The sequence below is a fragment of the Cupressus sempervirens genome, chromosome 3 (assembly GCF_028749045.1).
Source record: "Cupressus sempervirens isolate cs-2001-9-10 chromosome 3, ASM2874904v1, whole genome shotgun sequence".
In the NCBI taxonomy this organism is placed as follows: domain Eukaryota; kingdom Viridiplantae; phylum Streptophyta; class Pinopsida; order Cupressales; family Cupressaceae; genus Cupressus; species Cupressus sempervirens.
In genome coordinates, this window is record NC_143120.1 from 832,474,643 (window position 1) to 832,491,167 (window position 16,525).

General features: G+C 32.4%; 1 protein-coding gene across 6 annotated transcripts; it reads left to right on the top strand.

Moving 5' to 3' along the window:
- The first annotated feature begins 10,048 nt into the window (after positions 1 to 10,048).
- Positions 10,049 to 16,307, top strand: LOC149569365 (two-component response regulator-like APRR2). Of its 6 annotated transcripts, none has more exons than XM_089822082.1 (12): positions 10,049 to 10,644; positions 10,762 to 10,899; positions 11,174 to 11,253; positions 11,408 to 11,480; positions 11,817 to 11,863; positions 11,950 to 12,027; positions 12,121 to 12,906; positions 13,873 to 14,013; positions 14,162 to 14,494; positions 14,578 to 14,646; positions 15,602 to 15,736; positions 15,845 to 16,307. In XM_089822082.1, the coding sequence occupies exons 2-12, from the start codon at positions 10,764 to 10,766 to the stop codon at positions 16,004 to 16,006; spliced, it is 2,040 nt and encodes a 679-aa protein (XP_089678208.1). In that variant the 5' UTR covers positions 10,049 to 10,644; positions 10,762 to 10,763; the 3' UTR covers positions 16,007 to 16,307. The 6 variants fall into 6 exon arrangements, with proteins under 6 accessions (XP_089678208.1, XP_089678209.1, XP_089678213.1 ...); XM_089822083.1 differs by having other exon boundaries at positions 10,084 to 10,668; XM_089822087.1 differs by having other exon boundaries at positions 10,084 to 10,668; positions 12,121 to 12,900.
- Positions 16,308 to 16,525: the final 218 nt, after the last annotated feature.

Here is a 16,525-nt window from a genome sequence, read left to right on the forward strand (position 1 = left end):
GTTGAAGGTTTTCATTTCTATTGTTTAAGTGTTTGGATTTGAAAAATATTTTTAGGTTGTTCTGTGAGGAGAAATTCTTATTTATGTGAATAACTATTAAACACTATATATCTTAAGTTTGGATTAAATTCCTTTGTAGAAGATTTAAATAAATAAATAAATTATTATTATTTACTTTTCGATTTATAAAATTAAAAAGGATAAAAAATGTTATTTACTTATTATTGGATTTATAAAATAAAATATTTTTTTAAAATTCAAAAAATATATTATTTATTTAAATTTTAAAATTTAAAAAGCTTAAAAAATTAAAAGAATTAAGTTTTTAAAAAAAATAAAAATAAATAAAATATATTTTTTAATGTGCATGTGAGTTTTAATATTAATGTTTCAAGCATGAATGGGCACATATTAGGTTCCTAAAAAGTCTATGTCGTGGCCTTCACTAGTTGGTAGCTTGCAAGCTTTGTGCCTCGCTTGGCTTGTAGGTTTGAACCCTCCATAAAAATAAAAATAAATTAATTTTTTTAAAGCTTAAAAAACTAAAATCATTATTTTATTATTAAACACATAATATTTTGATATGCGCAATTTTTTTTTATAAATACTTATTTAAATTTAAAAGTATATATGCATGAGATTTTATATGAAAATTTATAGCCAAACTAAACCTGAAAAGAAAACTAAAATTTTTATTAATGAGAGACTTTAATATGATTGCATATGAAGTTATTATCTTTTTGGATGTTGGTTATTATTGGATTTATGTTGGCTATAGGGTTTGGACACAAATACTTGGGGATTGTCTAGTTTATTTGATTTGTTTATGTTAAAGTTTTTTGTGATGATTTTTATATAGTGCCTTCCCTATTTTTTTTTTAGTTATTTTACTAAACACTTTTAGACCAGTTATCATGTTATGTTATTTGAGTTAGTGGTACTTGGTTGCCTGATTAGTTGAAACTATCTTTGTGATTTGATCATATATTTGGTGAGTTATTTCATACTTGAGATAATTCATGTGTTATTATGATTCATTGTTCTTCATGTGATGATGTTTAAATGATTTTATATAATGATAATGATTACAATTAGGTTCATGATGATGGTTTCTATAGATTATGGATACTTACCCCATGTATTTGTATGGTGTACATGTCTATTTTTACTTCTGATTGACATATCCGATGTGATCGAGGGAGGGAGTCATAGTCACCCACTGGTCAAGATCTACGCAATGTACCACTCCCTACCTTTTCTTACACACACACACACACACACACACACACACACACACACACACACAAACAAATGCTCAACTTTTATGTAGGTTGAAGGTACTGGGCATCGACTTCCCTAAATTGCCAAGATGAGTGTGCTCTATCACAACATCTTAATGAAAAAAGAGCAGAGATAATTTTCAAGTCCAAATCCTAAACTCAATCCTATTTTATCTTGCAATGAAGGAAAAATATCATTTTTTCTCTACCCTTTTGAATTCATCAAGGTGACATGAATTTGATAACTTAAGCCCTAAGTTTGATTTCTATACTTTTTCTTTTAGTCAAGTTATTATTGAGTATGTGGTGTATTTTATGGCTTCAAGTAAAATTAGATAGCCAAGGGAATTAATTTATTAAATGTAAATCTTAGGAGATAAAATATTATTATATTATATTTAATTAATTGGAAAATGAATGAAATAAAAGAGTTAAATTTAAAAGACTTAATTAAAAGTCTAATCTTGGAATTAATAGGTTGCTATATAACTAAATTTGGGATAAATATAATTATTTAATTTAACATTTATTAATTTAAGAGTTATTTTTAAATGATGAGATTTAAATATTATTTTTCTTTAAAATAATAATATTTCTCTCTAAAACCATCTTGTTAAATTAAAAATAAGTTGAACTAATAAAATAAAAAATTATTTTAAATAAAAGGCACTTAGTGTGCATGAAAGAATTAATTAAATAAAATAATTATAAAATTAATTAAGTGAGAGGTCATTTGGAAAATAGGAACCCTAACTAGGGTAAGAGGCCTTTATTAAAGGATTTTAGTTCATTTCTCCACACACAGTTTTGAGAGGAACAATTTAGAATTGGAAGGGGGAATTTTCTAAAAGCTTGGGATAATGTGGATCTAATAGGCACGACAAGATTACCATATGTTAAGCATCACATTGAGGTAGATTTTGTAGAACCAATTGTATAAAATATTTCAAAACATTGTATTCTTCATCCCCGTAAGAATGGAAATTTACTATGGAAAGAGTATGAATATTTATTTTGGAAAATCTGGTTGAAAATTGGAAACCCTTGTTTGAGAAATATTTTTTCTTCACTATCAAATCATCTAGGAGAAAATGAGATTGAAACCCTTATTAGAAAAAGATTGAATTTGGAAAATTAATTCATGGGTAACATTTGAAAAATGAGGTTAGATTGTTATAATTAAATTCAATTTGTCGCTAGTAATTTCTCAATTAGATTTATATCGAAAAGGTTTTAAAAATAAAATAAAATTACCATAACAATAAAATATTACTGTGGTAATTGTTTTCTCATTATCATTTGGATGAGGGAAATTTTTATTAAAAAAACAATTTTTGGAGGGCGAGCCACCAACCCCCACCTCCCGTGCATGTTGACAAAAGGTTGTACACTGCTACCAAAGGCAGATCGTGACTGTGAAAGGAAAACCATGACTATGGCTAACATCAATACATTTTAAGGTAGCGATCTTCCCTTTAGGAAGAATTTTAAATTTAGGCTTTTTTTTATAAATAAATAAATAAATATATAGATTTAGTTTAATATATTTTTTAGAAATTAAATATTATTTAGTTTATTTAACAATTACTTAATATAAGATTTATTTATATTTAAAATGTAATTATTATTTAGATTAATTGAATTTAGTTTTAGTTTAAATTGAATTTAGTGAGTTAAATGTAATTATCATTTAATATAATTTTATATAAATGTTAAATGGTATTAAAAATAGTTTTTATATAGATTATACATGTTGAAAGAGGGGGTTTATCTATAATATTAATTTATAATATCCCTGTTATTTTTCTTAAGTAAATAATAATGATTATTATTGTGGATTAAACATAGACATATTTTTATTAGAAATGGGTTCTTTTAAATGACAAGATATGAATTATCCTAAGATTAACTAAACTTGGAAAACTATATCTACTAGAAAACTTTTGTAAATGAAAAATCCTACTTCTTCTCAAATCAAACTTTAAGAAATTAGATTGAAAACTATATGGCTAAGAAATTCATGGATTTAAAATGCCTTTTATGATGTTGTGTATTTATCTAGTGATGGGCTTTTGGGGAAATATTATAGTTGGCGAATTTAGGAATGTATACCAGAGGTGCGGCTTGAGTTTTATTTTCTAGTGACTCATATCAGGATTGCCTTTATATGTGTTTTGTGATGAGGTTTAGTTCTTCCATGTAAGATCATGTGATCATGTGTTGTGACTTTCTTGATGTAACCTTTGAGGTTTTGATCTATGATTTATTTTTGATTCTTGTTGCTTGCTTGGGACTGATGTTGTAATTGTGATTTTATGAGTTATTTTTTATATGAGCTTAGGGTAGGTTATCTATGTTGTTGGGAAGTGGCTTGCAATGGGGGTTGGAGCCCTAAAGAGGCCATTGGGTAAGCTATATTAATAATTATAACAATTTCATTAATGGGGTTAAAGTGAATTAACAAGTCACTATGTCATGTCAACCATTCCTTGAGTGTTAGTACATGCTAGGATGGGAATAAAAATGATGCTTGGTTGTGACCTTTCTTCATTTATATATACCTTGTCCATAAGAAAGAATACTGATGCCACATAGAGTCACTAGGGGACTGGAGTCTAGAGAGACTACCAAGGTAACCTTAGAGTTGACTCAAGTGATGACACTTTCCCATATGCATATTAGGTTTCCTACGTGTTTTATGTTTGCCTCCGAGATTTAGATGTTATTTTGTACACTTCGCACCTTTGAGATGTAATGCTTTTAGGATCCCTTGAATTAAATTCTTGTTATGATTGAATTTCTATCCATTTGGGACTTGAGATTATCTCCTCAACATGGTAGGAGTGGAGTCACTTAGGTTACATGAGGTTAGGTGGTAGTAAGTCATTTCCATTCAGATCTGATAGTTGGACACCAATGTTGGATGCACCTTTTGTAGTTGTTCATTCTTATTATCTTATGATTGTTTTGTATGGTCATATTTGGTATTATGTACTTTGGTTATTGAGATCCCATGGGATGATTTATGTTACCATGTTGTATTTTCTTTTAGCATTTCACACCCTGAGGCATGTGCAATGGATGAGTACGCATCTTATGTAAGTTTTTATATTCTTTTATGTGATTCTACGCGTGTGGTTATTTCTATGACATAGATGTTATTTATTTATCAAACTTAGAACTAATAAAACTCATGTGTGATTCAACGTTATGGAATCTTTGAGAGATGTAACGATATTCTATTGTGTATGCATATATTTTATGTCTATTTGAATTATTGATAAATCAATTAGTTATCTTTGTGTTCTTTTAATCTTTCAAAAAAAATTGTTTATCAAACTTAATAACATTACAGGTTAGTTTCTATTGGGTTCCCTAGTAGGGCATTACAGTTTTAGTCATGGCTACTTTCTCCAATCAATGTTCAAAGATCATGTATTTTGTACTCCTTAAGAGTGTGTTATGTGATAGTTTGAGGACCAATTTTGGTTTTATTATATTTTAGTTTGAGGATCCATGTGTATTTATGAGAATTATAGTTTAAGGACCCATGTGTGTATTCTAATTACCTTTTTATGGAACCATAATTGATTATTACTTTGATTCAATTTATGAGATTTTTTATGATCTACGAGCTTATGGTAGGCTATCTATGTGAATAGATGGGAGTGACTTGCAAGAAATTTTAGGGCCTACACATGGCTACCAAGATCGGTTATTGTAAGTAACTCAAAAAAGTATTAAATTAATAAAATTTATTAGGATAGAAAAATTAATAAGATATATTCCTCGCCCATGTGTGGGTACTTTATTGGGGTCTTGACTAGAACGAGATTGGTAGAAGATGTTTGATTAAATTCTTGCATAGTAATTATCTTTTTCTGTATGAGAGGTTTATTGATGTGACATATGGTCATTGGAGTGCTAGGGCACAATGAGGTTTCTAGGATATAAATAAAGGATTATATGTACTTGATGAAACTTCCTTATATATATCTCAAGTTTCCTACATTTTTAATTCCCTTTAGATTAGCACATACTAACTTTGTGGTTGATTATTGACCTTGAGTTAGATAGCTTTTTGGTATGCCATCCTTAGATCTTTAGTGATTAATTTTATTATTTGATATCTGTATGGATTCCATATTTATATCTTCAACACAAAGGGAGTGGGCCTTTTCTTCTTCTTCCATGAGGTCATGTGGTAGTGTGACCTTTGTCATGAAAACATGTTCTTTACCATATTGTTCTAGTGCTGGACAATCCTTGTAGCAATTGTATTATCTTGATTCATCTTGGAGGCATCTTCTATCTTCTCATCTTCTTCTTGTATATTTATTTTTCTATTGGATATGACACTTTTACAAGATATTGTATATATTTTTTAATACTTTGATTTATATCTCATAACCCGTCACATGTGCAGTGGATGTAGACTCTTATGTATTTGGGATATTGCATTAGTTGATTTTGTTATTTTCATATGTGATGGTGTTCTTTTATCATTCATCTCCATTATGTGGGTTGTAAATGATGGTACTTAGCATATTTAACTATATATATGCAATTCTACATTATAGAGCCCTTAAGATTTGTAATCTATGTTTTGTGTTATATTGTGTGCATGTGTTATCTTATTGTTACATTATTGTTTGTAAACTTTTAATGAAAAAAAATAGTGTATAAAATTAGTGACATATTTTAGGTTAATATCTCTTAGCTTCCCTAAAAAGGTGTTAAAGATAATTAGACAATAGTAGGTTTAAATTAAACTAGGTTTTGGAGGGAATTTTGGGAGATGCAAGGTGTCTCTTTTTGTATTTCAGAAAGTTGAAAGGTAGAGAAATGGAAAAAAACATTAATAGACCATTAATGGTGAATTTGATTATCTAAATTACTACATATCATAATTTTGAAAATGTTGTTACTTACCTCCAAGTAACATAATGATAATTGGATTTCAACTTTATTACATTTTGAAAAAGAAGATAAATGATCTGGACAAAAAACTATTATTCTTTTAAATCCATTTTAGGTAGTTATGTGTGAAGGATTTAATTAATTAGATTTATTGATTGATTACATTAGTAAAATTAATTAAACCATATTAAAAGTTCACCAAGACTAGCAAAATTGACAAGAAAATAGTGAAACTTGGGAATAATTAGTTGAAAATAAGTTGCTGCAACAATAATTAAAAGAACTATCCATTTTCTTTATTCCTAAAGAAGAATGAGTAGCATGAGTATAAAGGTAAGAATATTTTCTCTCTCTCTCTCTCTCTCTCTCTCTCTCTCTCTCTCTCTCTCTCTCTCTCTCTCTCTCTCTCTCTCTCTCTCTCTAGATTGATTTTGTTTATTTTGATAACTTAAAGCTTTTGAAGTACCTTTAAAAAATGAAGCTTAATAACTTAATGGTTAGGTCATAATTTTTATCAAATTTACACTGACAAACTATAAATATCCATACAAGATCATGCATCTAACATAAAATCTAATTCATTGTATTATCTACATTATCAAATGATTTCTAATAAGTAAATTATATAAGTCAAGACATAGCTAGAAACAAGAATATAGAGGTATCATAGATCATTTTTATAGTAAAGAAATTCGTAATAATGTAAATAACTTTCTTTTGTAATAAAAATCTATATTATTTTTCTACATTATTATGTTTTTAGTTTGTAGGCTATCTTTTACTATGCTTAAACCATTTCCATGGTTTACAACTTTGCATCTTATTGTATGGATTGAATGTTTTAATGTACAAAAGACTACAACATGATTCAATGCTATTGTAATTCCATTATCATCTACATAATAGATTAGTGCTCATGTTTTCAATTTCTTTCAAAATTATTGTCTTGTTTAATGTTCTATTTCTCAACTCATTAATTGGTACATTTCTTTTTTTGCTACATTTAAAAAATGTAATAATATTTTTCCATGAAATAAATGCATTTTATGTTAGTCATACATTTAGATAGGTTTGAATGTACTCTATTAATTTTCTAAAACTACATTTATGTGTTTTCTCCTATCTAAATATTTAAGTAGTTCAATTTTAAAGGAAATAATTTAATATTATTTTGAAGAATGGTAAAGGTCTAAATTTCAAAATTTGAGATCTAGCTCTATAGGTGTGAGGATTATCTAAATAAATTTTAATTATATTAACATGAATTACAATAGTGTATATTTGAATTGATAATGATTTTTAAAAAAATGATGATAAAATATCAGTAAAATGATATCATTTATAGAATTTTGCACAAATTACACTATTTTGAATGCCAGTAAATATGTAAAAGATAATCTAATCATTTCAAATCTTAAATATAAAGACAAAAGACATATAATTACAATTTTTACCATGACATTATGAAATCAAATAAAATTAAATATCTTTTATGAATTCCAATTATATGAAAATGAATTAAGATAGTGTATATTTCAATTGACAATGATTTATAGAAATTAGTGATGGTCCAATAATAATAAATTAATATCAATAACAACTTCTATGCAAATTCATTGGAGGATAGTATCTTTAAGGCTAGAAGGAAACACGAGGAGGGGAAACCCTTCTATCTTATCCACCAAGGCCTAATAAATAAACTTTTTATCCAACACCTGGCTTAGAAACCCCCTCTCCTACTCAACTCGTTGGCCTCTTTCACCCTTCAGACCTCCTTGGACAAAAACCCTAGTTCTACTCTTAAGAGGCCCAAGAAAGGTCATGCCATTGAGGTCAAAATTAACCTTAAGGTTAAAGTTAACATTATTGAGTCGAACTTAGATTCCAAGAGGGGCAAGCAGTGTGCTAGGAGAACTAACAAGCATCTCCAAATGGAGAAATCCAAGACCCCCCAAAGTATGAATCCAGCTTTGGCTCCTTTGATAGTGAGGAGAAACCTGCTAAAAAGAAAAGACACCACTAGGACATCAAAACTAGTCCCAGCTCTATTAGCCCTTCCCATGTCTCTAATACCCTAGAAGCTACCCCAGCTCGTAGTGGGGGGGGAAGACATTAGGTCTCATAGGAAGGCTAACACTAAGGTTACTAGGAAGAAAGGAAAACATAGTCACACCAAGATGTGGTTGGAGAGGCTTGAGATGGCTATGAGGAACCTAGTGGATAACTATACCACTATATGCCACAGATTTGAAACCCTGGTGGAGTTCTCCACCAAAGTTATGCACTCCACGACCACATCACTCTACTTCTTACAGGCTAGCAAAGATGAATAAGACTTGGCAAAGACTACTGAGACAACTCGATCTATTTATGGGTTCTTGGTGGAGGATTGATTGAAAGCCATCCTAGACAAACTAGTGAAAGTGGAGGAGGAGGATGCAGCTAGGAAAGTCTCTGAGGAGAAGAAGAATGATAACTAGGAGAAGGAAGAGGGCATCTAGCTTGGGTTTTGTTGTGTTCTATTTCTATTTTTATGATTATGTCTTTGAATTTTACACCCCATGGGGTATTTTAGACTATGTTGACTAAGTGGACCAACAATAGTGATGTTTTTGAATGCTATTGGTTTATTATTCAGTTTCTTATGCATAGTAGTTTAATGACTATGTTTAATGACAATTTGGTTCTTAAACTTTTATGGTTTTTGATGTCTAAATTTAGTATAGGATAGACTTTTGGGAGGTAACCTCTGGCTGGTTCTCAGCATTATTTGTACTCCAAGATTAGCCCCCTATCTTTTTTGCTGCTATCAATTACTTCAAAAACTTCTACACAATTTCAAATACTAGTAAATATGCCAAGATACACTTAATTTCAAATCTTAAATATAATGATAAAAGATATAGTGTTACAAATCTCACTATTACATTATGAAGTTAAATGAACCTCTTATAGAGTTAAATAAAACAAATGATTGAATAAATAATACAATTAAATGAACCTCTTAGTATGTATTTCAATTGACAATGATTTGTAAGAACGAATAGTGATAAAATGCTATCATTTATGACTTTTGCACAAATTACACTATTTTGAATGCTAATATATATGTAAAAGATAAACTAATCATTTCAAATCTTAAATATAGAAATAAAAGACATAGAATTACAGTTCTTACAATTAAATTATAAGATGAAACCTTTTAAATGAATTTCAATTACATGAATTACCATAGTATATATTTCAACTGACAATGATTTATAAAAATGAATGATGATCAAATAGTGATAAAATGATGTTATTTAAAAACTTTGACATAAATTTAAATACTAGTAAATACATTAAGATATTTTTCATTTCAAAACTAAAGTATAAAGATAAAAGACCGAATTACCATTTTCACTACTTTTGTTTTCCTCAATTCTTTTATATTCTAATGATAGATTGTGCAATTAGATTGGAAACATTTTTTAATAGTAAAGAAATATTACATAATTAAATTGAAAAGATAGAATACATTACATTATGAAATTAAATGAGGCTTTTATAGAATTAAATAAAAATAAAACCCCTTGCTCTAAAATAATGAGAAGTTTTAAACTGTAATTGCAGGGTAATAATACCGTAATAAAACCTTCGAATGTTCGAATTGGGGCATAATATGAGAAAAACCGAGCCGGGAAACGAAATACCGGGTAAAATTTCCCGGCGTCGGCTTGTGTTGAGCGCGTTAAGGGAAACGTTGGGCCCCTGCCAGTCGCTGTATGGTGGTATAAACCGACAAATAAACCGAGAGTAGCAAGAATATCCATTGGGCTTTAACCACAGTTGCATGAAGCGGGGTTAGTATTCATCATTGATAAAGGGTTGGCCCGAGCAATCAGATTCGCATCACGCTGTATGTTTTTCCTCGTGTCTGCGTGCTTTAATGGCGGACATCTGCAAAAACCCTATAGATGATTCGGCGATTGCTACAGCTCGTGAAAAATCGCCGTGATGTCAGGTTAACTTTTCATGAAGATGGAAATGTTGCAGAGTATAAATAGTTTGTGGATTTTTGCTGTGTTGTTGAGAGTAGAAGTTGTCTACGATCTGCTGAAGATGAAGTCTTGAGAGGATCTGCGTGACGCGCATTTTCACTTCAAGTGGAATAGATTTGCCAGATTTAAGGAAAAATACAGTGAAAGTTGGAAGAAATCTATTAGCTGAAGAGCTTCCAAAGCTTTGGCTTTGAGGTGTCGTTTATCTTGGCATTTGTTTGGTTGAAGGTGAGAAACTTGACATGGGGAGAGCTTGTCCGGCAATTTTATTAGGATCTTAAATTCCTCGTTGCTGCGTACGAGGAATTTTATAAGACAGCAAATGCATTAATTTGATCAGTTACTTCTTGGCTCGGGTACTGGCTCACAAGACTGAAAAGTACAGCGAGCTTCCTCGTTTTGACGTACGAATTTTTCAGAATAACTATGTAGGGAGATTTTTTTGGACACAGATCGGGAGTTTCTTCTTACGTATTTGTTTGTGGTGCACGCGAAATTCACTCTTTCTTTGTTATGTACAGCCATGGCAATGATTCATTTGCTTGAAGACTGCAACCTGTGGAAGGACTTTCCTAAAGGATTACATGTTCTTGTTGTGGATAAGGATGTAGAAGCGCTCAACGATATCAAAGCCAAATTGGAAGAAAGTAAATACGAAGGTGAGCGCAATCCCTTAGGTATATGGTTAAATTACTTGAATTTTTGTAAATTATTTTTTCCATGAACATGTTGCTGAAAAGAAGTAACTGGTGAAGCGAACATGATCTTAAATCAAAGTCATTTTCTATCAGTGATTATTTCTATCAATGGGTTAGCTGAAGGTTCAAGACTGTAAAGCTAGACTAAAGAGACAATATAGGCAGTCAAATTTAAAGTATTTTCATATTTAGGAAGAATTATTTCTGATCCTTCAATGCGACGGATATTTTACAGTGACCGCGTTTGAGCGAAGTGCGGATGCTGTATCAGCGCTCGGAAGTCCTGATTGCTCGTTTCACGTAGCCCTGATAGAGGTACTAACTTTATGTTCGAAATTCAGGCTATTTATTTCAACCAGAATCACACTATACAATTATTTTTCCTTTCACTATTTATGATGTTGATAGGCACTGAAAATATTGAATCTGATATACTGATCTCGGCCAATCTTCAAAATATTTTGTTCAGGCAGCCATTGGAGAGGGGTTTGATGGATTCAGCATCCTTCGTGCCAAGAAACACAACAATATACCGACACTAAGTGAGTCCAAACGTACTAATTCTCTTGTTCTGCCGTTCATCCACTTCAATCACCGAAGAAAAAAATGATAGCCGATGTAAGCAAACTACCTAAAGTCTATTCTGTAAAAACCAATATCCAAGGTCTTCAGTTTCAACAGATGAACTAGTTCGCAAGAAAACCATCCAAGGTCCAAAGTCTTAACGGCCTGAAAATGTGGAGTTTCACCAGACATACTAGTCTGCAAGTAAACTAGTGAAGGTCTACAGTTTCAACAGATTAAAAAAAAACAGAAATTTCACGATTAAAATAAAATATAAAATCGTTTTCACTAAAGATTTTTATTTGTTCTTGCAGTGATGTCCGATAAGGAAAACAGAGAAGTCATGCTACAAGCATTTGCTGTAAGTCCCGCGGTGTTGAAAATCCGATTTATTAAAGAAAAGTTATTTGTTTTAAAATCTGAATTTCAATATCACAATCCTTGCAGCTTGGAGCAGTTGAATTTTTGCAGAAACCGCTATCAGATGAAAAACTTAAAAATGTCTGGCAACATGCCGTTCGCAAGGTCTGTGAATAGATTCATGTAATTAAACTCTTTCTGTTTAGGTTACCTTTGGGCTTGTCTTGACAGTGATCGCTTATGAATAAAATTTTGCAGGCTCTAGCGACGGGAGAAAAGACACTTCCACAGTCTTTCAAATTTTCAGAAACGACAGAGCTAATTTCGCCATCTATGCCAAATTCAGATCAAATGGCGGGCGATGAGGACGAAATAAGGGAAGATAAGGGAGACGCAAGGTTTATTACAGAAGGAAAGCTTCACGAAAAAATTTCTGCTCCTTCCACTCCTCAACAAGGACCTGCAGGTATACTTAACACAAGACAAGAAAATAATGCTGAAGATTCCTCCGGATCAGAGATGTTAATGAATGGTGTCCAAATTCCAAGCGAGGACGCACAATTTTCAGATGGCGGCAGCTGCAGTAGCATAGATGAGGCACAAAAGGACATTTTGAGTAGCGATTTGCAGACATCCCCAGAAAATGCTTCAAACGAGGATTTTAACTACTTTGACAAAATGGGGCTTGATTTTGACGACTTCAGCTTGGGCGAAGGGGATCTGAATCTTTCAGACCTTGAAATGGATTCAGATATGCTTGTAGATTTCTCAATGGAGAGGCAGGGACAGCTTGATATGGATTTTTATTGTCTTGATCACTGTGAAGTGCACGAGAAAGATCTTGCAGAAGAGGAAGCCTTGCTACTCGCTGAAGTCTCCAAGGCTGAGAAAGAGCAACTCATTGCAAATATCCCTGAACACACCGGCAATTTTTCAGATTCCTCCGTCAAAGATGACGCTTTGGTGGATGATAAAAAATCGAAGGAAGCTAATGAATTCGTGAAGATAGCGTCCAAAACTCACCATGGCAAAAGAAAGGTAAAGGTAAGATGTTGAATCACTCCAAGCCTATACAAAGCTTTATATATAACAGCTTTTGCTTCGACTAATTGGTTTCCTTTTACTACCGAAATATATATTCTATTTCATATTAATTCTCCAGTTCCAATTGTTCGGATGCAAAAGACAAATATTTCCTTCATTACAAGACCTATGTAGAGAACAATTACTGAGATATCAAGAATCTAATACATCGATTTCATATTTCTATGGAATCTGTAAAATTAGATTGTCATGTACCGTTCAACAATTTGGCAGGTTCAGGTTTACCAAGAAATTTTTTGCCTAACCATCCTTTAATATCTCAGGTGTAGATTAAACGTTCTTGGCCGCTTTTCAAGTCATGTTCTTTTATTTAGGAAAACCATATATACCGGAAGTTTCAGCTCAAAAATTACCCCACCTGAACCTTTTCCAACTTTTTATATCTTAGATCTTTGAAAAATATGTTTTAGAAAGAAAATAATATTCACGCTGTTTTCTTAATCACTTATTCTAAATGTTCACGACTTCGATAAAATTTCAACAGTTTCTTTGGCAAATATGACTGAAAATTAGCTAGTTTTCATTTTATAAGGACAATAAAATTATATAAATGAATGTTAGAATAATATTCTATTTTATAACAATTAAAAATTTAAGATGTGACTGTTACGAAAAAAAGGCAGTACTACACGATGGATCTCCAATGCTTCAAAAAATGGTTTGAATAAAACCAGTTAATAACGTGAATTTCAAATAGAAAAGTAAAGGCATGACATGATAAGCATTCTATGATTTTATGAAATACATCTTCCCTAAATAGTCTTTAGGCAAGTTCTAATTGTTTTATTTTATTTTTGTGCTGATCATAATATTTAAATTAGCTTCCCCGTTAGAAACATTGCACAAAGTTACACACTACTAAACATTCTGCTTCACTGAATCTGCAAACTTTTTTGGCGAGAACAGGTAGACTGGACACCAGATTTGCACCGCCGTTTTGTTCAGGCTGTAGAGCAACTTGGGATTGAGAAAGCCGTCCCATCAAGAATCTTGGAGCTCATGGGCGTTAACTGTTTGACTCGCCATAACATTGCAAGTCATTTACAGGTGCAAGAGCACAAAATTAATTCAAGCATAGGATTCCCTCATGCAAACAATGTTGTAATTTCAATTCAACCTAAAATGAATTCGCCTTTCAACTTTCATAATCCAATACAATGTAGTGTCCTAATTCTATATGCAAAATTGAGTGCAGAAGTATAGGTCCCATAGAAAACATCTTCTTGCAAGGGAAGCGGAGGCAGCGAGTTGGAATCACAGAAGGCAACTCTATGCAACGCCAGGGACGAAGCCAAAAAGAGAAGCGAGTCCTTGGATTGGTAACGGTGGGAACACGTTGATTCAGCCTCGTCCCCCGATGGTGTATCCGCCTGCAACACAACCCCCTCCATTCAGAGCGTTGCACGTATGGGGTCATCCTACTGTAGACCACTCTATGGTTCACATGTGGCACCAACAACACTTGCCTCCTGCACCTTGGCCTGCAGCGGACGGCACATTCTGGCACCATCAGCACCCTGCTGCACCTGTATGTTATCGCCTCCCCACTGCCCATTTCTATCTGTCTTGTCAACTCAGTGAACACTGTTGTGATGAATCGTGCTTTTGCAGGCATGTGCAGACGCCTGGGCTCACAATGCTCCCGCTCCTGGAACCCCTTGCTATCCACAGCCACTAATGGTAAGAAATATGTCTTCTCATCTGAGCTAATACCTAATAGTTGTACGAATTTTCTTAATCGAATTAGCTTAGCTATGAATTACACAAGAACTAAAGTGATTACTTGAGAACGTAGCAATTACTTACAAATAAACTTCAACAAAGAAAAAGAGAATAAGGATGAAGTCTATCATTGTCCTACACTATACTTTATAGTTACATACATTTTGTTCGAAAATCATAGAATATTACAAATGTTTCTTCTATCACATGTTCATCCATATATATATATATAAAGTTAGTATTAGCTTAGATATTGCTCCCGATGACCAGGGATTTACTTATGGAGACTCAACAACTCGGAGTCTAATCAATATATGCATCTGATAGTATATTCATTGCAAGCCAATAATTGTTAGTTGGAGAAATTGCTGCTAGCAAGGAGAACATAATCTTAATTACTAATGTTAGAATCTTCTTTACCTATGCTTTGGTTTAATGTTGAGCACGAACAGGTTCCTTTATATTAGACCTTTTTAATTTTCCTTTTAATTCAAAGCGGACAACTGAAAACTGTTTCCACTTATATCTAGGCAGTGGCTTAATGTTCAAAGCTTCACTCTAGTATCGAACTTTGCTTGGGTAGAGTTTGTAAGGAATTCTTTAATCTGCAATGCTCATAACGTCATTCCTAGAGCCTTAAACCACTGACAATGCATATAAGTCTAGAATGAAAAGTCTCATTCTCTTTAATCCCATCAATTATGCGTTTGTCCAGGGTAGCATCTTGATAGAAAACAGTTTGGAAAATGTTGAAAATTTAAAACTAACAGAACATAGGGCTAAAGTTTTTTAAAAATTTATTAAATTTGTCTTTGTCCATCTTTCTTTGTAAGTTTTCTCAAGTCCTTTTTCTACATTCCAATCAGCTGCTTTGATTTTAATCAAAAAATTTCCACATCCTTACGTTTTACAGAGGCTTCCTCTCACACCAGTTCCAGGAGTTCCACATTACAATCCTCCTGTGTTTAATGGAGATCACTACAGGCCAGAAGATTCTTCAACTATACATCCTGTAAATATTGATGTCAAGCCAGCAGCTTTGCATCCGGTAATGACCATGCTGAACAAGAAACATGATATTTTGTTAATCTAGCAGTTCCCCATTTTGTTTCATTTTTTGCCATGTCAGTCTCTAACGAGAACCATATTGTAACAGCCAAAAGAAACAGTGGACGCGGCAATTAATGAAGTTCTGAACGACCCGTGGACGCCACTACCGATTGGACTAAAGTCACCATCGTTGGAAAGCGTGATGACAGAGCTTCAGAGGAAAGGAATCTCCAATGTGCCGCCACCTTCCGCCTGTTTAACCAGCTAAAATGGCAGCCAAATTGCCAGTAAATTATCTAATTTGACGACATCTCCTTGTGTTTTTTCAAATAAGAACATGCCCACTTTATCCCGCCAATTGTATGGTACTACTTTTGATGTGCCAGGAAGTGCAGGACATTGTTGGCGGCTTCCTCTGAGCCATTCTTTTGTTGACAATGGTGTGCCTAGTATATATCATTTTATAAGGTCGAGAATGTTTACATATCTCGTGTCTTGTAAGTTTTGTGTCCCTCTCTCACTGTTAATAAAAAAAGTCCTAGCTTCGGGGTGGAGCTTTCTTTTGAAAAGTGTACAATTAATGCTGTCAGCGAATACTTCAAACGATTGTCATTGAACCAGCAGTGCAATTTGTAAGCTTCGCAAGAGTAACCTGCAGTTGTGAGTAGTATGTTGGAGGCAATAACAGCAGGTCATGGATTTTGTAGAAAAAAATTTATAATGAGATAATAATAAAATAAAAATATCTAGGAGGCAAGGTTCAATAGTTAAGCATTTTAATTCGGTG